Source organism: Hypomesus nipponensis, chromosome 15 (genome assembly GCF_054491055.1).
Source record: "Hypomesus nipponensis isolate SF chromosome 15, ASM5449105v1, whole genome shotgun sequence".
Classification (NCBI taxonomy): Eukaryota; Metazoa; Chordata; class Actinopteri; order Osmeriformes; family Osmeridae; genus Hypomesus; species Hypomesus nipponensis.
The window spans coordinates 6,833,972-6,856,713 of NC_140375.1; the positions used below are offsets into that span (position 1 = coordinate 6,833,972).

Sequence of the window (22,742 nt, forward strand, 5' to 3'; positions counted from 1 at the left end):
TGTGTGCATGTGCTGTATGTGTAAGAGCTTGTGTGGAAAAATGCACAAGTGCGTCTGTGTGTGTATATGCGTGTGTATTTGTGTGTGTGTACTGCATGTTTACTGTATGCATACGTGCGTGTGTGTGTGTACCCTTTATATACTGTAAGTGTGTGTGTGTCCTTGAGAGTGTCTGTGCCAGATGGCCTGGTCAGGAGGGCTGAGGAGGAGTCTGCAGGGAGGTCAGTCCACCTTCAGACCCTTCAAAACACAACAGGGCCACTAATGAAGATCACAACACAAAAGTCATGACTTCAATAGAAAGCCCTGTGACTGCTCAACAAACCACTCTGATTTATTGTGAACTTTTTGAATTGTGGATCAAAGAGTCAAACGGTTGATGGATGTAATGTGGACAACACCTCCTGTGCCAGGTGAAGTCAGCAGGGCACAGATAATACGGCCTTATTAAAGGTGATGCTGTCTCTGGTGTTTGTTATAACCACAGCCTGGATCTGACAGTGCAGCGTGAATCTGATGGCAATCAACAGCTTGAACAGAAACAGCAGAGACCCTGCTCTGTTGGTGTGGTTTCTCTCTCTCTCTCTCTCTCTCTCTCTCTCTCTCTCTCTCTCTCTCTCTCTCTCTCTCTCTCTCTCTCTCTCTCTCTCTCTCTCTCTCTCTCTCTCTCTCTCTCTCTCTCTCTCTCTCTCTATCTCTCTCTCTGTGTTTGTAGTTGTCTTTTGTTCAATCTGTTACACCAGCCGGAGGTAATTAATTAATCTCTGGGAGGAAAGCTTCATCTTTTCTTACCTTGCACCTACACACACTTGCACACACACACTTGCACACACACTTACACACACCCACACACACACATTTCTCCCTCTGTGACACCATCTACACGTAGGAGGCAGGCTTTGAGAAATAGAGCACACAAGAGATAGAACCAAAGATCAAAGACAGTTTCCAAAATAAAGCTGACACTGTGTGCATTTGTATTGTGCGAACGTGGGTGCATCTCTGTGCGTCTGTGTCTGTGGTGTGTGTGTGTGTTTGTGTGTGAGTCTATGTGTGTATATGCATACATGTTTAGGTGTGGGTGTGGGCCTGGATTGTGCGTGCTCAAGTGATGTGTGTTTTAAGAGCTCTGCCAGCTTTAACATTAAGAGGAGACAATAGACCTCAGGTGAATGAGAAGGTAATGCATGCTGCCTCGACAGAGCAGATCATCCCACCTCATGTCATCTCTGGCTGGATGACATGACAAAGGCAACAAAGGCAGCCGTAAGGCAACAGGCAGGATGAAATCACATCTATTTTCATGATAAAAGATGAGCAGCTGGAGGAGGCTATTCTTTTACTGGGCATTAGCCTGATAATACTGACGAGAGCTCCAACAGTGCCTCGCTTTTCGCTTTTGTCTTTCACTCTCTCCCCTCTTTCACAGTCATTTTCTTACCCCCCGCCAATCTCTCTTGTCCCTTTTCTGGGTGACTTTCTCTCTCTCTCTCTCTCTCTCTCTCTCTCTCTCTCTCTCGCTTTCTCTCTCTCTCTCTCTCTCTCGCTTTCTCTCTCTCTCTTTCTCTCTCTCTCTCTCTCTCTCTCTGTTTTTTGAAGAACAGCCCAGGGACATTGAAGACACCTCAGACTCCTTTTATCTCATTCTCTCTCTTCCTCTCTTTCTCTCCTCCGTCCCCCTCGTGTCTCTGTATCCTTCATGCTTTGTGTCAGAGGATGAAAGAAGATGCATTAACCTCCCACGCATGGCTGGACAGTCAACACTCCCAGACCTCCTTTGGATGGATGGATGAAAGGATGCGTGTATGGATGTGATGGACATATGGATGGATTGATGACCAGGTTGCAGACGTAGGTAAACAGAGAAAAGGGAGAGCGACATCTGCTGGACACATGAGGAACCTTCATCCATTGTTTATTTTAGTTCAAATTTATAAAAATGTATCTTGTGCGATAAAGAAGCTGTTTTATATGAGGTGTTAAAATGTCTGCTGTGTAAAAATCCCCAAATAACATATTTACATACCATTGGATCTTGGTACTTTACACACAAGAAGAGAGGGTTGAAATAATGTTTGAAATACCAAAAATGAAAAAAGTTAAATACATCCGTTCTGATAAGCAGAATTGTAACACTGTGTGGTCAGGTCTGTCTGTCTATCTGTCGGTTAGACTGTCTGTCTGTCTGTCTGTCTGTCTGTCGGTCGGTCTGTCACATAAAGATCCATACAAACAAAAAGGAATGTTATCCTGTCATGGTAGCTAATATCAAACATATAGAGTGACGGCATAGTGAGGGGTGTTGGGAGTGATCACTGCTAGGTGGTTACTCAGACATTCAGGCCCTCCAGTCCCAGCCTCGGGTCATGAAGGAACGGCAGTGGAGAGGGGCGGGAACTCGGCCTCTGTGGTCTCCGTGGTTATGACCGGCTCTGGTGTCTGCCGGTTGGTTGGAAGGCTCACAGGTGGGCGGGGTCTCCTCCCAGAGCCAGTGGCGAGTGGTGATGGTGCAGAGGGTGGGGCACATGGGTGAAGGATGGGGCGCAGGGGGGTGGGCCGATGGGGTTGAGCCAGGGGGGAGGGGACAGGACTGCGAGGGTACCTGCGGAGGGAATGAGCATGGCCCTCAAGTGTGTGGGCGTAGTTGGTAGGGTAACTAAGCCCTGGTTGGATGTGAGGATTCCTCGAGCAGCTCTCATCAAGTTCCTGTGAAGGGGAAACAGGAAGTATGTATATTAAAACAGGAAGAAGATGTAAAGAGGAAGTAGAGGTGAATTAAAACACTTGAGAAACTCTGCAAACAAAATATTAATTATCTTACTTTGCATATTAAATAGACATAGATTAGGCATTGATACAATTGTCCCCCTTGATTCCGTTACCAGGTATTAATATAACATTGAAAACGGTGAGTAATCTGGGATTAAATGTCTAATCTTCATCTGGTACACCAACCCTGGTAGCTAAAAGGAGTCACTCACGTCTTCATTGAGCACATAGAGAGCAAGAGGGCTCCTACGCCCAGGATAACCCATTGGTTTAGGAACCACATCCACTAGGAGGAAAAAAACACAAAAAAACACAAAAACAGTTAGCCAGGATTAGATTCCTGAACAAGCACACTCTGATACGGCCTGACCCAGCAGCCTATGACTGACGCAGCTGGTTGGTGAAGGCTGTGTGTTCGAGTCCTTCTCCTCTGGTATCTTACCATCATGGCCGATCTCACTCTGCTCCATATAGACAGGGGATCTTTGGACGTCAGACCGGCGCTTCTTTCTGCAACGAGGGGAACAGAGGCACCGTGTTACACAATTTTACACAACAAGCAGTTACCGTGCGCTATCGTGCTACTAAATGTTACAAAAGAAATCAGTCATACTGTAGTAACATTATGTCTACCTACACTCAGAGAAGGGAATGAGGTCTGAAGATATCCAAGAGTAAAAGTGTGTGTGTGTTTGTGTGCGGCAGCAAGGACCATGGAGCTCTTACTTGGAGGGCTTCCAGCAAGCACACACAGTCACCAAGGTGATCAGCAAGAATATGCCCCCGGTGGACAGGATGATGTACAGCGAGCTACGCTCTGCCAGAGAGAGGAGAGAGAGAGAGACAGAGAGAGACAGAGAGAGACAGAGAGAGAGAGAGAGAGAGAGAGAGAGAGAGAGAGAGAGAGAGAGAGAGAGAGAGAGAGAGGGCGAGAGAGTGAGAAAGAGAGAGAGAGAGGGAGCTGGTTGGTTGGAACTGGCTGGTCAGAACAGCAGCTGGATGGTCATGGATGAGCAGTAATGAAGGGAGGATTAGTGATGCCCGCAGGAAGACCTTCAGTACCTCTCTGAAGACTTCCTGTCCCCTGCTACAGGCAGCAGGCTCCCACACACTGGGCTCCTCTCTTTAAATCCCAACAACCCTCTCTTCCCTACGTCCAAGACAGGAAGTCTAATCTGAAGATCTGAGATCAGTATCTCCAACAAACCCAGATGAAGTCCAGCATGGAAACAAAGAGAATGTAATCAAGCAGTGTGATGTATTTAAACCCCAATCTGTTCTCTGTGAGATGAACCAGCCCTCTGGTGTGTGTGTGTCTGTACTCTGGTGCCACCTACTGTAGACGGTGAGTTTGACAGGCAGGCTCCTCATGCTGCTGATGGGGTTGTCCACGACGCAGCTGTACACGTCATCGTCCGACATCACCACCCGCGAGATGGTCAGCACCTTCTGATCATGTGACAGCTGCAGCCGCGAGTCATTGGCCAAAACCTGGCCCCCCTTCTGCCAACTGTACGTGGGCTTGGTGCCGTTCTCATGGGAACAATGAAGATGGAAGAGCTCGCTAAGCTCCAGGACCGACGAAGCCAACATCTGGATGTAGGGTCTGGTGACTGGGACTGGGGAGGGGGGGAAGAGAAGAGGGTGTTACTCCACGACCATCTGGACGTAGCGACCACCACACCCATGCTTGCAGGTGCCAAAATGATCATTGCATGCCCACCATCGACGGTGAGATTGATGTTCTTCTCCCCGGTGAAGGTATCGTCGGTGATGGAGATCTCCACCTCATACGCCCCCTCGTCTGACATCTGCAGGCTGTGGAGCAGCAGGGAGCCGTTGTCGAACATCAGGATCCGGTCGCGGTACTCCGGGCGCAGGTTGCCAATAACGCTGGTGCTGATGGACTGGACCACGGTGACGGGCTTCTCCCGCTCCCGCCGCAGCTGCCACTTGATGACGGGGGAGTCGGAGCTGCGGCTGGTGTAGCTGACGGACAGGAGGGCCTCCCCCCCCAGGGTGCCCCGCACCAGGGGGCTGGGGCAGCTCACGTTCACCCCCAACACCCTGCTGCCTGGCGGGGGGGGGACACAGCGTTGGACACAGTCAGACACAGGGTCAGATGGATGCACAGAAGGACAGACAGACGTATAGACAGACAGACAGACGTACAGAAAAACAGACAGACAGACAGACAAACAGACAGACAGACAGACAGACAGACAGACAGACCAACAGGCAGACAAACAGTCCCCTAGCCATAGACTGCTCTGAGTGAATAATGCACCTTGGAGTCCCACCAAACACTGACATCCAACATGGCTTCAATGGGGGAAGTTTTATCCATCATTTTCTGACAGCCTCTCAGGTCATGGTGTCCCTGATGTCACACTGTGTTGATTTGTGTTCCACTAATGTCTTCCCCCTGGTAGACATGGAGGGAAGGTTTAGACTGTACCCCCGTAGCATGCTTTACCACCCAGCCTGGGAACCAGCAAAGTCATTCAGCTCACAGTGGAGCAGCCGTATGTCACCACTACCTTCACAGAGAGAGAAAGAGAGAGAGAGAGAGACCCTGAGTAATATAAGGAAGAGAGTTACTTTGCTCGGCCTTTAGGGCTAAGTGATGGCTGGAGAAAGGCATGTTGGGTAACTGGGGGGGGCATGTGTGTGTGTTTGGGGGGCGCGATGGGGGGCTGTCTCTGCTCCCTGTTGTGAGTCTGCACGGCATCGCCCCATTGCCCCTGGCAACCATTTGTCCGGCTGACAGGGGTTGCCGGGCCAATGGGACAAAGACGAGGATTGTTGGACTGGTTTCCTCCCAGAAAAAGAAAAGGAGAGAGAGAGAAAGCGAGAGAGACAGAGAGAGAGAGAGAGAGAGACAGAGAGAGAGAGGAAGAGAGAGAGTGTTAAAGAGAGTGAGAGAGGAAGAGAGAGAGAGAGAGAGAGAGAGAGAGGGAGAGAGAGAGGGAGAGAGACAGAGAGAGACAGAGAGAGAGAGATGCTCTTTGTGACTGAGCAGACAGGGACAAAGACACAGGGTCTAGTGATTCTGTTAACAGCAGCATGACACAACCCAACACACAGCAACACAACCCGCCGTCCAGGCCTGCTTGAACAAGCTGGATCCAACCAGGTTCTTCAAGGTCTCTGCCTCATCCTATCCCCTCAGATAACAACAACAAATCTCCAGACAACCTATAATACTTAAGCTACACATCCCCCTCTTCTGCCCCTGCCCCAACCGTCCAGCCCAGCCCTGGCCTCAAATCCAATCCCAGCCCTAGGCCCTGGCCCTGCCCAACCCCTTTCCCTTCCCCCAGCCTGACAACAGCTCGTCCCAGCCTGGCCCTGTCCAGCCCAGCTGCAGGCCTGAATAGAGCTGCCTTTTGGAGCCCGTCCACCCAGCAGCGAGGCACTGCCAGGACAAAGTAAGCCCAACAACACCAACTGTGATGTACTGGATTCTACATCACTTACTCACAATATGACATCAGCTCGGACACAGTGCTCAAGAAGTGTGTATTGTGGAGAAATTATTTTTAATTTGCAAGTTATTTAGCTTTAGAACAAATAAGGTCATTGTGAATTGAAACAGCTTTGTTATTGATCCTATGAAACAACATCCTTCAAATGTGTCTGTACATCTGCAGGCCTATGATAAGACACCTCTCAACTGTACAGACTTCACTAAGTGAATGTAGTCTCCTGAGCAAACACACAAACCAAACAAATCCTCAAGTGTTGTTCTCGTCCAAAGTTGTGTCTGAGCTGTAAAGTTTGAGCAGTAGTTACCTGAGGGGAGAAGCAGAATCAGAATGAGGAGTCGAAGGCCAGACAGATGAGATGGATAAGGGCTGTGTGTGGGGGGGTCTGCAGAGGTGCTCTCCTCCTCAGTCTTCATCTTGGGGTTGCTGAGTATCTCTCACGCCGCCCAAACATGGTTTAGCTACTCCAGACACGTCTCTCTCTCTCTCTCTCTCTCTCCTCCGCTCCTCTCCTCCTCTCTCCTCCGGGCTGTTCTGCCTGAGGACTGTCTGCTTTACTGGTCTGCCAGCCTGCTCAGTGCCCCTCTCTCTCCTCCCCTGCTCTCCTCTGTTCTCTCTCTCAACCCTCCTAACAACAGCCCTGTGTGTGTGTGTGTGTGTGTTGCCTGTGTGTGTATGTGTTGCCTGTGTGTGTGTGTGTGTATGTGTTGCCTTTATGTGTGTGTTTGTTGCCTCTGTGTGTGACAGACGTAGATGGGCACTTCTGTTCTACCTCATCACGAGCTTCCGGACCTAAGAGTGCAGCACAAGTTGTTTCTGTCTAACTAATGTTTACTTCCTGTTTCAGCTGAAATGCATTGCTCTGTTTCTGGACTAAATCACCCATATCCCAAATTATCTAAGCATCAATCTTCAGATAGTTTGATTGAAGATACATGGAATGAATTCAAACAATAGCAAACGGCAAAACAAATTGATTCAGTTGCTTTCCTGGAATCCCTGCAGAGGTGCACTCCAACTGAACTAAAGCGTCTCTGGAAACAATCTACTTGAAGCTCTGAAATGAAAAAAACAACCACCTCCCTTGCCTCTTCTAAGCACCCTCTCCACCCCCACCCCCCCGACCCCCTCCAAAGACTGACAATAAGCCCTCGATTTATTGCCCTGTTTTCAATTCCTACTGCCAAGCAACAGCCCTTGTGCGTGCACACACACACACACACTTACTTGGGTGCGCACACAAATGCACACACAAGTATCCTCACACACACAGTCCACACAAGCACACTCCTGTTTTCTTCACATATGGCGTGTGTTGTTTCCAGAGTGCCCTCTAGGTGGCGCAGTAAGAACAGCAAACATCCAAGTTCTGAACAGACCAGGAGGACCTGCTCTGGGAAGGCAGAGATCAGACACACCACATCTCGTCACGGCTGATCTTCTCCTGCTCATGTGGCTGTGCTGCCCCGTGCAGTATATCCATCTGTCTGTCTGACTGCAGCAGGATGAGCGGGTAGCTCGTGTCGCGGCTCGTTTCGGATGTGTCAGAGTTTAGGCAATACCCCGAGTGTCACTTTATGTCTCGTCGTAGCAAAGTGAGGCCGCAGGCCACGTCTGTGGGATTGATGGTGACACACGTGAACATGAGAGGGAACTCACCCACAATCATCTGCACTAAATGGAGGAGGAGGAAGAGGAGGGAGACGAGGAGGAGGAGCATCAGGAGGGTGAAGAGGAGAAGCAGAAAGAAGAAGAGAAGATAAAACAAGAGGTGGAAGGAGGTGGAAGAGGAGGAGGGGTAGAAGAATGAAGAGGGGGGGGGGAGGAGGGAGTCTGAGAGAGCTACAAAGAGAGCTGTGATCAAGAATTAGACGAATGTCACTCAGGTCGGCTGCAGCTGCTGGAGGAAATCTCCCAGAGTGCTTTGCTCTCATCCCTTTCCTCTGTACTCCCTCAGATCAAAGGCGGGGGGCCATGCTCTCACACTGCCCAGGGGCATGTTGGGTAACAGTGGCCCACCCTCTGGCCTCTCATCTTCTAAAGGCTCTAAATCAGAGAGAATCGTTCCACGTCGATGGAGAGGACGAGAAAAGGGCAATGGGGTGAGAGAGGGGAATAGAGAGAGAGAACATGTGCGTGCTTGTGTGTCTGTGTGTGTGTGAGAGAGAAAGAGAGAGATAATGTATTTGTGTGAGAGATTGAGAGAAAGAAAGAGAGTACAGTATGTTCACTGTGATGACACCTTGTGTGTGCCTGCGTGACTGTGTGTGACTCAGGCTGTCATCACACACGGACCCTGAACACCACAGCAACACACGGGACATGCTGTCATTTCCGGGTTGTGATGATGGCCATTACCTCACATTCCCTCAGAAAATGTCACCGTCAAACTTTCATCCCATATAACTTCAGACTGGTTTCTTATGATTATCCTACTTCTTCTTGCCAAGGGAGTCAGGTAGAAGGACAAGTGGGAGGGAGGGAGGGAGGAGGAGGAAATGGAGGGAACAATGGTTCACAAAGATGTTTTGATTCTTTCCAATAGAGATATAGTCAATAATCCAATGTGGTTTTGTTGTTTTCTAAACCAGGTGTCTGTCTAGCAAAAACTAATCTAAGTTTCATTGTGTTCAACATGACACCTGCTAATACCCTCCAAACAATTTTTCAATTTTAATTTACAGCTTCCTGGAGGTGATATGCTATGTTTAGAGGTGTGTGTGTGTGTGCATGTGGCTGTGTGTGGCAGTGTGCATTTGTGGCTGTGTGCGTGTGTGTGAGAGAGAGAGTCTAGTGTGTGTGTGTGTGGATGTATTTCGTATCGATTCTTTACCAGTAGTAATTAAACTGCGCTGACAAGCTCATATGGAGCCATCAGAGACGGAGTTTTGCAAAAAAAGAGGGACAGAGAGATGCAATAGAAGGGTTAGGTATGTAGATGGAGGGGTGAGAAAAAAGGGAGGTGAAAGGGTGGGAGGAGGGAAGATGTGGATGAGGAAGAGCTGTCTTGCCTTTGTGTTGCCATGGAGAAAAGCAGTTTTACGTCTGTTAGTTAAATGAAGCCTTCCCTGCTGCTGCAGCTGGTGATGGAACCCTGAGCATGTCCATTATGTGTGTTTGTGTTGGTCTGCGTATGTCTGTACCAGACTGCCTGAGTGTGTGTGTGTGTGTGTGTTGTGTTGTGCAGGGCTGGAGCTCAGATGTGTGTGGGTGTGAGCGTGGGAGAGCTGGGAGTCTGATAATGCTCCTGCTCATTTCTCACTTCCAGCCTCTCTCCCACCCTCTACTCAGCCCATCTCTCAGTCTCCCTCCCAGCCTCTCTCTTAACCTCTTTCCCGGCCTCTTCCCCAGCCTCTCCCCGGGTGTACTGGGAGGGTCGACCACCATGCACCTGTTAGCATTGTAAACACACAACCTAGCCATCAGAGGAGACACCACCTGACACTAATCGCAGCACTTTGATCCTGAGCCTCCGCAGTGACACAGCACAAAGGTTTACAGTAACAAGGCAAACAGAAAATACAGCAAGCCACGCTGACTTGTATGCATGTGTGTTTGTGTGTGTGTGTGTCATCGGATGCGAGTTATTCCTGAAGTTTCCCTGGAGGCCATATCCATCGATGTGGCTCTGCTTCTCTGCAGCCTGGTTGTTTACACTCTCCAATTAGCAGTCGTGTTCAGAGGACAGGAAGCTGCCGTCATGGCTGAACAGAAGTGCAGCTGTCTGGAGAGTCACTCTCCCTTCAGGATCACAATTCTTCTAGTCTGAGCCGGTCGAGTCAATCCAGTGACGCACTTTTGAGTTCCACTCCATCGACCAAGCAAAAGTCATTAAAATCTTTGAGCATTGCCGGTGTTATTTCATAAATGACAACCGACTGGGTTATCAATTACATGCCAGGAGTCCTAAAGTCGTGGGCACCTCGGTGCTGGGCTGTCCAGTCAACCTAACTAGCCTGACCTTCTAGGGATGATTAAAAAAGTGAAATGTTTCCCAGGATTAAGGAGGTTAATGATGCGTACACTATGGCTCCATGGCTCCAGGTAGACAGCAGTGTATATTTTATTCATGGTCTCTATATGGTCCTCATTAGCTGGTGAGAACCCCCAGTGGGTTTCCCCCAGTCCCTGGCTTCCACTTACGGAGACAGAGAAGGGCAGACTGCAGGGTAAGCATGCCCTAGGGCTGGCCTCAATGTAACATTTACCATGTCATGAAACATGTAATCATATAGATACATTACAACCCCCATTTTCTCAGATTGTCTTACAATACTGTGTGACCCTAGACACTTGTGTTTACTTCTTGTTTGTTTAGGAAGCTTTAGTGGTGAGTGGTGGCCTTGACAACCAGGTTGTGACTGTAGGCAACAGGGAGTGTACAGATCCAGCTAATAGCACTATAGGAGGATGACCATTGGCTGAGCAAGGCAGGAAGTGATGCAACATAGAGCAAAAGGCTAGACCTCAGCTGAATTCTATTTCCAAAGAAAATCTGACATTGAAAGCTCAGTGCCAGTTCTAGTTAATACTTGTAAGAACTTTCCATTACAATGACCAACAGGGGAAACCAAATAGATAGATGTTTAATATATTTATTCAAGTACAGCGATTACAATCAGAGCCTTTATTTAATTCAACACAAAGCGTGACAACAGTGTACACTCACAGGAATCCAAACATCTGATACACCTGATTAATGTCCAACATTTTATACAAAAACACACGTGAACACCCATCAAAACAGAAACCAAGGCTACGGCACGTCTCAAAGGATAGGTTGTATGCGAGAGTCTGAGAAATAAACCAACTGCATGCTTACTGTGCTGGAAGATCAGATTTGTAGAAAATTCTGAAGTTAACTAAGAAATGGCAACATTATATTTGTGCTTTGAAAGACAAAATCACTGCAAAATCATTATCTAGATCCTATAACCGGTAATTAAATAAAAACATAATAATACAGTATTTATTATGGTAATAATCATTTATGAATCATACAGTTAGGTGCAGCGTAACTGCTAAATAAATACGGATTAGGCTTCACACGAACACTAACAATAACGAAAACAAAACAATCATTCAAGCCGTTTGTAGGATAAGTCTAACAATGATGCATACCAGCTGTCTGGTGAGCCAACACAGACATGTGAAACATGCCCTGTTTAGCTAAAGGAGGACATTCATTTTCATATTCACACATCCTCATCTAAACTAGCACACAAGCAGAAGTTTCACAAGTACATGCAGTGAGTTGCAAGATCTGGGTCAAAGACAGACACATCCACACTGAGGAGGCTTCTGGAAGCGGGCGGGGTGTTGGGGTTCACACACTCAGATGACGCACAGCGGCCCTCCACACACCGGATCACACTCTACTGGATTCTTGTGGTATATAGAAAGTTGCTCCCCGGGTATAAAGGTATGCCGGAGCCAGCCAGCCATCCAAACATGCTTCTCTACCTCCTCCCCCTCTTCCTCTCCTCTTTCGCACTCCTCCTCTTCATCCAGGTCGGGGCCGTCACTGCTCTGGCACAGATGTGTCTTCCAGCTCTACGCCCCCTGATCCTCCGGGGTCTGGAAGTAGAGCAGGCAACATTTTAGCGGTGCAGATGGCCAGTGCACTTATACAGCCTCTGAAATGAACACAGTTCTATCTAAATAACAATTACCTGGAGAAATCTACTAAAAGTTACAAAAACATAGGGAAGGCAAGATAGACACTAACACTAGGAGGTTTAGATCAGAATGTTGTAGTTTAAAGAAGAACTGGAAAGAATGTTGTGGTTTAGAATAGTAGGTTTTAGGATCAGAATGTTGATATACCGTCAGAATGTTCAGAGAGAATCTGAATGTTGTGGTATAGAATTACAATGTTGTGGTATGGAATCTAAATGCTGATGTTTAGAATTACAATGGTTTGTATAGAATCGAAATGTGATAGAGGAACGGAACGTTGTGGTTTCGAATCCGAAAGCTGCAACAGGGAGACAAAATCTTTCAGTTTAACCATGTGGTCAAACCTAAAATAGTTTACTGTAAACTGGATATGGTAAGCCTACTTTAGGTGTATGATGGAATTAACCTGCCCCAGAGAAAGGGGGTACCCTCCAGTGGGAGGGGCTAATGCTCCATCCTGCTGTGACAGGTCCATTAATTCTCCTTGCTCTCCCAGGGATAATGCACCTGAAGTTAAAAATAAACCCCTACCTAAGATGCCTTTCTCCTGGCCGGCCTGCCTGTCTGCAAGGACTGTCTGTCTTCTTGCCTGTCTGTCTGCTTGTCTGTCTGCTCCCTAGGCTTTAAACTGCTTTAACTGTTGAAACTGCTTACCTACCAGCCAGTCTGTCTGCCTGCATACATGCCTTTCTCTTAGTCGGCCAGTTGACCCGGATCCAAGAAGGAGGGACTCAGGGACACTCTTCCCTCCACCAAGAACATGATGTTACACCTCGGTGGTTCCACCTACAGTAGGACTGAACCCTGGGATCTGCAGTACTGAGCAGATCACGACAGTACCGCTGGTGCAGCTCCAGTATCGCATACCCATTCTCCTTCCTCGAAGCCTTCTAGAAACATTCATCCTCCCTCCTCCAGTCGCCCACCACGCTTGTCAAAGATGTCAGAAGCTCACAGGTTTAACTGCCTCCGTAGCTTCTATTCAAACCATATAGCAGCCAACGGTGCTTAATGCCAACAAGGAAAGGCACACAAGCACTGTACATCACTGTTAATTTGTATGTGACCTTTATGCAATGTTGATGTCATTTGCTTTATAAATGTTGCCAGAAACCAGACTGCTGTATGATAAACACATCTACACCCTCTATTAATCTCTCCATCTCTCCCTATACTTTATCTCTGCATCTCTTCCAACCCTCCATATGTCCCTACCCTCCATCTCTTCCTCCCCTCCTCCTCTCCATCAACATGACAACTCCCTATTGAAACTTCACAGTTGTATTCATTAATAACCAGTGAATAAAAGGTTTAACGATAAGTTTCCATCAGGCTCTGGGGCCTTTGTGGAGTAATTAGAGAATGTAACAGAGCGCAGCACAGAGCTTACAGTGAACTGGGTCGTTAGGGAGCGCTAATAGGAGTATTTAATAATGGATGCCGTTGAAATGGGCTCCATGCTGGGTCTGGGGGGAGATAAAGGTGTGCGTCTGCATCATGGCAGCAGGTTATTGGCAGGCTCTGGTGGAGATTATCACTCAGCTCTGCTAAACAAGGATAATAAGGTGATCAGGCACCGGGTATACATTTGCTGGATGTTTGACAAACCTGGCAACCCGTCCAAAAATTACTTACGAGCTGTTTATTCATCTGTGTTTTTTTCCATTCTTGTGTTCTCGTGAACCCGTTTGACGTCATCTTTCATGACCAAGTACTGTTCCAAGCCAAAGAACACAACCAACCAAGAATGGAAAAAAATGCCCTGATATGTTCTTGATCTGGGCTTTCATTGAAAATGTATGGGTTGGTGACTTAGTCAGCGGGAAAGCATGTGATTTCCATGTGAAGTCATTGCATTGCTTTCTCCATCCTCACAATCTTGCAAGACCATTCTCATCAAGAACGTTCTTCTGAAGAACAGACAACAAAGTAAATCCTTAGTGTTCTTTGGATTAAACAGTCATTGTCTCTCTAATCCACTGTGTGACATCTGACCCCTGGATATGGGACATGGTGGCAGTCAGTGCCTTTTCACCTCTCATTCTCAAATCTCAAGTTAATGACAGTCCGACCTGTGTCCCCCTAGCTGAGTTGCTAGATTCAGTACTGAATCACTGACCTGTGTCCCCCTGGCTGAGTTGTTGTGGTCAGTACTGAATCACTGACCTGTGTCCCCCTGGCTGAGTTGTTAGGGTCAGTACTGAATCACTGACCTGTGTCCCCCTGGCTGAGTTGTTGTGGTCAGTACTGAATCACTGACCTGTGTCCCCCTAGCTGAGTTGTTGTGGTCAGTACTGAATCACTGACCTGTGTCCCCCTGGCTGAGTTGTTAGGGTCAGTACTGGATCACTGACCTGTGTCCCCCTGGCTGCCGTTGAGCGCCTCCCCAGAGCTGCTCACCTCCTCGCCCGCCTTCTCATCCTCCGGCTTCATCTTCTTCCTGGTCATGTGACCGCGGAAGCCGGCTTGGATCTTGGCGGCAGCTTTATTGGCCTCAGGGTCGTCCAGGGGGATGTCCATGATATCCTCCTCCTCCTGGGGTGCGCTGCATGGCTCCTGGCCCACACACACACACATGCCGAAACACACACAATCACACACGTGCAAACACACAGACAGGTACACACACATACACCAAAGTCAACACAACCCTCATCTGAAGTGCATCCCAGGAGAAACATAAGGGCTAACACACAGTACATCACACACACAGCCTATGGATACTGTAGTGATCTCCATGGCTCTGGACACCAGGGGGCTGTAAGCCTTCTCAAACCAAACTAACCAAGTCATTAAATCCTGCTGTGGACAGAAGTCCCTGCTCAGGAGTCCGTCACTTCTGGTCTCTCATTCCAACTACCTCTCCTCCCTAGCCTCGTCTCCAGTCTCTCCTGCAGCATCAACTACTCAGCCTCAGCTAAGTAGCCTCATCCATAACCTCATACTCTGCTGTCCAAGCCTGGCTGAAAAACCTGTCAAATACTTGAGTGCATTTGATTAATCTTACGTGGTGCAGTGAGCTGAATGGATTAGTTCCATAAAAGCCAACAGTGCCACAAATCAAACTCACTTCAAATGTGCATTCAGTTATTATGTAAGTAACAGGTTTATAAAATAAATACACGTCTCTAAATGTTATAATAAATCCCATTTTATAGATTTGTATTACCCCCTGCATGACAGTCCAGAACACAATCTTATTTCTGAGGTTGGCCTTAGGGAAGAGGGTAGGGAGGGGGGGGGGGGGTGGTGGTGAGGGGTAGGAGGTAGGAAAGGGAGAAGGAGGTAGGAGGAGGGAAGATGGAAGGTTCTCTTCTTCTCCACCTCATCGCGACAGTGAAGCCCAGCTTGCCAGATTGACAAGCCTGCTCCCCTGGGCTGCACCTCCTCCTCAGCCCCCCCCCCCCCCCCACACCACCACCACCACCAGCAGCATCACCACCACCACCACCACCACCACCAGCAGCATCACCACCACCACCACCACCACCACCACCACCACCAGCACCACCACCATCACCATCACCATCACCATCACCACCACCACCACCATCACCATCACCATCACCACCACCACCACCAGCACCACCACCACCATCACCACCTCTCTCTCGCAGACAAAGCTGCCTGTCTGTCACCCAGTTAGGCTGCTCTGAGGAGAGCTCTGTGTAGGCGTGTGACCACCCACCTGTACCCTGCATTTCTAAAGTACAACCCCCCACACACACCCTCCTCTAAAAGAGTCCCAGACATATGCCAGCTCTCTGCTCTCTGTCCTGGCTGTCTCACACAGCAGGCATGGGGGGGGGGGGGGGGGGGGGGGGGGTGAACTTGGCATCTATAACACGTTGATTTGGAAAACAGAAAAATAGCTCATATAAGTTTCCTTTTCCTTCCTGTTTACTGACGTGGTCAGACGAGACTTCTACAGTGGTAAGTTACGCTGTTTATCTGACAAGGTAGCTGCGTTCCCCGTAACTGTCGCGTGTGAGCTTCCAGCGGAGGTCAGCAGAGTTTGAACACCTGGATCAGAGCTTCCAGGTGAACTTGTACTTCTAGCATAAGCTGACACAGCGCTAGCCCGTACAGACCTGCAACTTCTGACCATCCTCCACCTTCGTCAAGCACAACACAACCGCAAAACCATGCAACAGCTCCGTGAATGGAACCCAAAAATGCTATACGCAAAACTGAAATACTGCCTATCTATGAAAACACGTGCCTGAAAACCTGCATGTAGTAATATGCCTTTCTTGGGTACCTGGTATTGCTGTGTAAAAGATATGATAGAATGCTACTCACATTATGGCAATCCATGGTGACCAGACAGATCAGAGATAGCAGTCTATAGTTGAGCTGACCCAATATGCTTTCTGTCTACTGTACTCTGGGCTCACTGAGATAACTCTCCAACTCTCTCTCTTTCTCTATTCCTCTCTCTCTCTCTCTTTTCCGCTCTCTCTATTCCTCTCACTCTCTCTCTCTTGAGTCTAAACTACAGATGCCTTGCTCCACTGAGAAAGAGAGAGGGAGGGAGAGAGAAAAGGGAGGGAGAGAGGAATAGAAAGAAAGATAAGATGGAGGGGGAAAGGAGAAGAACAGGGTGGGAGGGAAAGAGAGACCTCCCACAAACAAAGCAACCGTGGTGGTGTGTTTCGCTCATTAAGGTTTGGCAGCAAGCTGTGATCAGCACCAGCTAAGGAGAGCGTAGCGTGGTGAGACGGACCAATCGGGAGTTCACCAGTGAATAAGAAACCTATCTTTGAGCTGGGTAGGGATGTGTTATGGAGGGTTGAACTCAAACTGGCTCAGAGAGAGACAGAAAGATAATTTTTTTTTCATTTTTAATTGAAATTGAATTGAGAGGCAGAGAGAGAGAGAGAGAGAGAGAGAGAGAGAGAGAGAGAGAGAGAGAGAGAGAGAGAGAGAGAGAGAGAGAGAGAGAGAGAGAGAAAGAGAGAGAGAAAGCAAGTTATGGTTCCTCTTAGTCATTGTTAAGTTAACAATGGCTGCCCTCTCCCTACTTTCAACTGGGTCTCTGCTGCCTGGAGAGGGCAGCTGTCACACCAAATCCACCTGCTTCACAGCATACACACATCACAGGACAGATGGCCCAACACTGTGCACTTTCATTCTGTCATTCTAATTTTCTTCAGAGAAAACTGTGAAGACATCTCATGGTTTACCAAGAGGTGTGATAAATTGATTAGAGAGAGAGTGAGTGAGCGAGCGACAGAGAGAATGAGCTCTAACTAACAACCTTCTGCATCCCTCAGCTCATCCCAGCTGGCATGGCCGCCCACACTTCTCCTGCCCTCAACGAGGCATGGAAGGAAAAACAGCACACACACACACACACACAGGCACACACACACTCAAGCGCACATGTTCACACATTGGTCTAACTTAATCTATGACATGCCTGTCACTTCTGTGCCAGCTCTTTGGACAAGATGGTGTTTATCTTACGACAAATGGGTCATGCTTGGTTTCAAAGACCTGACTTGAGGCATAAATCAAATGATTTAATCGTCCGTTCACGGGCACTGTGTTGACGAGGTAATGTCAGCCATTAATATCCATATGAAAAAGGCATACGTAATGTATCGATGTGCTGTGCAACAGTGGCAATTAGCCTCCTTCAAGTTAAAGATGGGTGTGCTGAGGAGTGCAGGGTGAATCCATGGTGCTTCCAACAGATGGAGATGTGGGAATGTCCCTGGGAATACAGGGGTGTACTGTTCCAGAACAGGAAAACATCACTGGACAAGACACCTGATCCAGGTCATAGCAGATGACCTACATGTGAGGGAGAGGGAGGGAGGGAAGCAAGGGGGCAGAGAGGAAGGTAGGGGTTGTGAGGAAGAGAAAAAGGAGGCAGCAAAAGAAAGAAGGGTGGTGGGGTACTTCAAATGACTCAGAATATCAGAAGAGTAATTTTGGCAGAAGAGTGAGACACAGCACAAGAGCAGAAAGGAAGGAAGGAAGGTTCTGGTGTTTACGGGTACTGCGCAATATCAAAGTACATGCTAACTATCCACATCTCCATCGTTCATCTAGTCCCTGACAAAACGCACAGGGTTAGAAGGATTTAGGATGGGAGAGGGTTTCCATGGTAACCCCATCTCCCTAACTCCCAGTTGAAACCTAGAGAGACTTAGTGAGAAGGGCAGGGTGTGACAGTAGCTAAACTCACTATAACTCAATGAGAAAACAAAGACATCAATCACAGCCATTAAAGGACAGACACATACAGACACACGCAAGTACACACTTACAAAAACCACCACTCACAAAAACACACGCACACACACACACACACACAACTGATACCAACAGCTATGAGAAATGTGCCTAGTTGAAGATGTGTTTGGTAATGTGCTTAAGCCTTCTTCAGAGTGACATTCAGAGTGTACCCGGCACATTCAGTACGTCATCTGAACGCCAGCCTATTTTGGGTCTGTGTTCAATCACCCAGGCTCTGGAGAGCCAGCCGGAGCTGCTGCAGAGGACCACAGTGATGATCAGAGGCGTCCTTGAAGGCTCTATGTAGGCTAGGGTGTGGTGCAGCCCTGACACAGGAAAGTGAACAGCAGTCTGCAGCCAGCCTGGCAGAGGACCACTCACCCCAGAGTGGCTGTGGGGTCTACAGCAGGTGGGTGTGGGGTCTACGCCAGGTGGCTGTGGGGTCTACAGCAGGTGGCTGTGGGGTCTACAGCAGGTGGCTGTGGGGTCTACACCAGGTGGCTGTGGGGTCTACAGCAGGTGGGTGTGGGGTCTACACCAGGTGGCTGTGGGGTCTACGCCAGGTGGCTGTGGGGTCTAAACCAGGTGGGTGTGGGGTCTACGCCAGGTGGGTGTGGGGTCTACACCAGGTGGCTGTGTTCTAAACCAGGTAGGTCTAAACTAGGTGATTTAATCAGGTGGGACTGTGTTCTAAACCCAACGGGACTGGGGTCTAAGACAGGTGAACAGTCTTAACTGTGAGGCAGTGTTGGGTATAGTTTGAGATCTTCCTGTCAAGAAACCAAGGCCTTTTGAGTCAAGCCTTTACAAAGGCTTTCTTTCTCTAGTGTGTGAGAGATTTGACCACCGCAAAACAGGCTCATAGTGTCGTGTGGACAAACAAACACCTCATACAGCCATGCTGTTGTGGAGAGCTCTACCTTCTCACCAGCCTCTGCCTCCACATACTCCTTCAGGACTGCGTCTCCCAGAAGCCTTGGCTCTTGGTGCTCCTCTTCAGCCGGGCCTGTACTCTGCGAGGATGGGACTGTGACCTCATCACCAACCGTGCGCAGATGGTCCTGCTCTTCAGGTTCCATTTTCCCATCCTCCGTGGGCACCTGAACTGGTGTGTCTGAGGCCTGCTGTTCCATTGGGTCCTCTTCTTTCTCCTCCTCCTCTCTCTTCTTCTCCAGGCTTGTCTCCTCCTCATTCCCCTCTTCCTCTCTTCCCTCCTCCTCTCGTCCCTCCTCCTCTCCTGGCAGCCTGTCCTCCCCCGCCCCTTCCCCCTCCCTTTCACCCCCTGCTTCATCCTCAGTCCCGCTCAGGTCCAATCCAGTTGTTTCCTGTGCAGCCATTTCCTCCTCGTCCCCATCCTCACACGCCTTCTCCTCCTCCACCTCGCCTTCTGCATCGTCGGTAGTTTCCTCCTCCTTCTCTGAGACATCTAAAGGATAGGACACATCTGTCCCCCTCCTCTCCACATCCTCCCCGCCCGTGGGTGCGTCTTCCCAGTCTCCCTCCGGTCTCCTCTCTGTCCCTGCTGCTGCTGTGGGTGCGTGGTGGGCTTCCACCGGGCTTCCACCAGGCTCCCTGATACTCTCTGATCTCCCTTCGTCGTGCTCCTCGGCCCCACCCTCTTCCTCCCCTGCAGGCTCATTGCTATACTGACGATGCGCGCTCTCATCCGCCGTCATCCCATCGCCCTCCCCCTCGTCGTCGCGGCGATCCGTGTCATCGTCCATGTCTTTCTCGGTGTCTGTGTGGGCAGCATCGTGAGGACTGGCCGTCTCTACAGCCCCAGCTTGGACAGGGTGCTCCTCTGCAGGCTCTGTCTCAGCGCTGGGCTCCATCGCCTCATCCTGGCTCTGGAGGTGCCCGTCACCCTGGTTTGGTGCTGCCGGCTGATGAGGTCCAGTGGTGTCCTCCTCAGTGACATCCTCTGGAACCTGGACCTCCCCCAGACCTTCCTCCAGGGTCTGGTTCTCGTCACAGACCTCAGAGCCCTCCTCTGGACTGTTCTGGGCCGATCTCTTTGCATCTTTGACTGCAGCTTCAGGTGGGTGCTGATGAATATCACCAGCAGTGGGTGCTGTTTCAAGTGTTTCCTGTGAGTTTGTTTTGGTTTCTCCTAGTTCCTCTTCCAGCACTTTCTCTGAGAGGCGCATCACTTCCTGTAGGCTGGCTTCAGGGGAGGAAGGTTGACCAGGTGAAAACGGCCCGTGGCCTTCCTCCGTCAGAGGTTCTGAGCTGTCTTGGGCCGCAAAGATCTCTTCTTCATCCTTCAGGTCTTGACTGAAGCCACTCTCACCAGCGCCTCCTGCTGGTTGTCTTGCTTCCTCTCCAAGCTCCTCAGCACAGACGTCCACCCCAGCCAGCCCAGGGAGCGAGGCCTGCCCGTGAAGCTCCGCCCACTCTTCCTCCTCCTCCTCCTCAGACATGGCCTCCTGCCATCCTAACTCGGGTTCTTCTCCTCCCTCTTCCATCGTCCTCAGTCCTCCAGAGCCCTCGTCCTCGTCTGCAGCCCTGCCGAAGGAGGCCGACTCGTAGGGTTCAGGCTCAGACTGGCCTCCATCTCCGTCAGGGGCACGTCCTTGGTCAGTGTCCGCTGATTCCTCCTCTCCTTCCTCCGTCCACCTTCTTCCCTCGTCAGAGAAGTCGCCTGCGTCCGGCAGGCCTCGGCCTGCTCCATCTTGGGAGAGAGCCGGACTGGCGGGGATGATGTCATTGTTTGTGCCGTCCTCCTTCTCGTCTGAACCTTCACTCTCCGACAGCTTGGAACTCTCCCCAACCACACCCCAACTGTTCTTGGCTTCAGATGACTCTATCTTCTCCCTGCAAAGGTGTGAATACACAGTACAATATGTTAATATAACAAATGTTTTATTCAATTCACTGTAATTCACTACATGGCTTAATTCCATATTATAGTCTACCTGTGGTAATTCCCTGCCTTGTCCTGACCATAGTCTTCCTCATCGCCTTCCTCAGGATCCCACAATTGCCCCCCTGGTGTCTGGCTCTCATCCTAAGGTCCAGGTAATCTGTCACATTCTTCTGTTTGTCTGATCTCACTTTCTTTCAACCAACAGTACAGTCCTTGATCATCTGTGGCTGATTACCAATATGCAATATCTAAGGTGGCTTAGCTCTCTCAGGTAGCAACATTGATCGGCAGGACAAACATTTAAAACATTAAAACATTTATTAAATATTTATCCAGTTCTCTAAGCTCATTCCTATTCTATCGCTCAGTCGCCTGCTGCCTCTCAGCTCCAGTGTGGCTTCAGCACAGTGAACTCACAAGGCTGGCTCACTTCAGCACAGCCGGGACACTCACTCTGAGCTGACACTGTTCAGGGAGGCAGCGGCTGGGACTTTGGTTGGACTGAGGCCCCTTGAAGACTGTGGAGGACAAGAAACGGATTACTGATGGCAGGCCTTCAGTATGTTACAGTATTATATTTGAGTTTCATGACACATTGAAATCTATTGGCAATGCATATGAATAATTAGTTAATAATTAATACAATTTTTATACTGATATACAGTACATTACTGCAGGGTAATGGGACAAAGAAAAACAACATGAAAAATACCTTGAATGAATGGTTGTTGTAGAATCTGTCTTCAAGTTTGGCAGCCCACTCTGCAGGGTCCATGCCACTCTCTGCATCAACAATTAAAACCCAACAGAATTCGAGTGATATCATAATTTCTGAATAAAACATGATCATTAGCAAGACCGTTGATAAATAACCAGTAGGCGGGACTTACCTTCTCTTTTTTTGAGAAGAGCTTCGAAGTACACGGCAGCGAAGGTTGGGATGTCTTGTGGCTGGTCTCGCAGAACCTCTTTAGCCAGAAGTTCCAGAATGCTTCCAAACCCGCGGGGAACCCGCAAGTGGGTGTTTGAGAATGGAACAGACATCGTTCCACTACTTCTGGCTACTGTACTTTAGTACGTGAGGCTCACCACTGTCTCTAGCACACGCTAGTAAACTGAATAGATAAAGGCGACCAAGTTTCAAAATGTGCATTCAGTACAAATAGTACTTTAACTATTTAATAAAGTTAATGTGCTAAAAAGTTGTTCTGTACTCCCATGTTGTCAAGCTAGGCCATCATCACTTGACTTACAGTCAGTACTCTACACCCTGTACAGTACTGTAGTAATTAAACCAGGACCTTCAGTTGGTGTATTTCATTTCGGATCAAAACATCAAAAAACCTGTCGCTATCGAGACAGACACTAACTACACTCTATACACGTTGTAGGCCTGTGCAAACTTACCTTTTATGCAGTTAGTAGCAGTATTGCATACAAATTTTAACTGCCTTAAACTGTCCTGAATGAACAACTGCCAGTACGAATGTTGTTGTTAATGCTTGTTGCTAGGCAACGCGTGGAGGTACGGACACCGAAAAGGCTCAAGTAAATGAGGCAAATGTAAAAACGTTCGGCTCGTGTTTTTATTTAGCTTTAATTGACAAAACAAACACAAAAAACAGACCACGAAGAGTCTAATCCATTCATGAAACAGTTATATTTTGTCACATCACACCCATCTTATCAGTCTA

General features: G+C 48.8%; 3 protein-coding genes across 4 annotated transcripts; all 3 read right to left on the reverse strand.

The window, feature by feature from the left end:
- Positions 1 to 1,896: 1,896 nt before the first annotated feature.
- hepacama (hepatic and glial cell adhesion molecule a) lies at positions 1,897 to 6,843 on the reverse strand. 2 transcript variants are annotated; one of them, XM_084674342.1, is made up of 7 exons: positions 6,565 to 6,824; positions 4,493 to 4,843; positions 4,107 to 4,388; positions 3,496 to 3,586; positions 3,212 to 3,279; positions 2,982 to 3,055; positions 1,897 to 2,706 (listed from the first exon to the last, which is right to left on the reverse strand). In XM_084674342.1, exons 1-7 carry the CDS (start codon positions 6,671 to 6,673, stop codon positions 2,365 to 2,367), a joined length of 1,317 nt encoding a protein of 438 aa, XP_084530468.1. In that variant the 5' UTR covers positions 6,674 to 6,824; the 3' UTR covers positions 1,897 to 2,364. The 2 variants fall into 2 exon arrangements, with proteins under 2 accessions (XP_084530468.1, XP_084530469.1); XM_084674343.1 differs by lacking the exon at positions 3,496 to 3,586 and having other exon boundaries at positions 6,565 to 6,843.
- Positions 6,844 to 10,844: 4,001 nt separating this feature from the next.
- nrgnb (neurogranin (protein kinase C substrate, RC3) b) lies at positions 10,845 to 19,270 on the reverse strand. Its single transcript, XM_084674345.1, has 3 exons — positions 19,111 to 19,270; positions 14,291 to 14,492; positions 10,845 to 11,834 (listed from the first exon to the last, which is right to left on the reverse strand). Exons 1-3 carry the CDS (start codon positions 19,126 to 19,128, stop codon positions 11,779 to 11,781), a joined length of 276 nt encoding a protein of 91 aa, XP_084530471.1. The 5' UTR covers positions 19,129 to 19,270; the 3' UTR covers positions 10,845 to 11,778.
- Positions 19,271 to 20,659: 1,389 nt separating this feature from the next.
- Positions 20,660 to 22,588, reverse strand: LOC146257217 (sperm surface protein Sp17-like). The gene is made up of 6 exons (XM_084674344.1): positions 22,456 to 22,588; positions 21,939 to 22,163; positions 21,761 to 21,831; positions 21,502 to 21,566; positions 21,098 to 21,189; positions 20,660 to 20,996 (listed from the first exon to the last, which is right to left on the reverse strand). The coding sequence occupies exons 2-6, from the start codon at positions 22,090 to 22,092 to the stop codon at positions 20,986 to 20,988; spliced, it is 393 nt and encodes a 130-aa protein (XP_084530470.1). The 5' UTR covers positions 22,093 to 22,163; positions 22,456 to 22,588; the 3' UTR covers positions 20,660 to 20,985.
- Between the last annotated feature and the right edge of the window lie 154 nt (positions 22,589 to 22,742).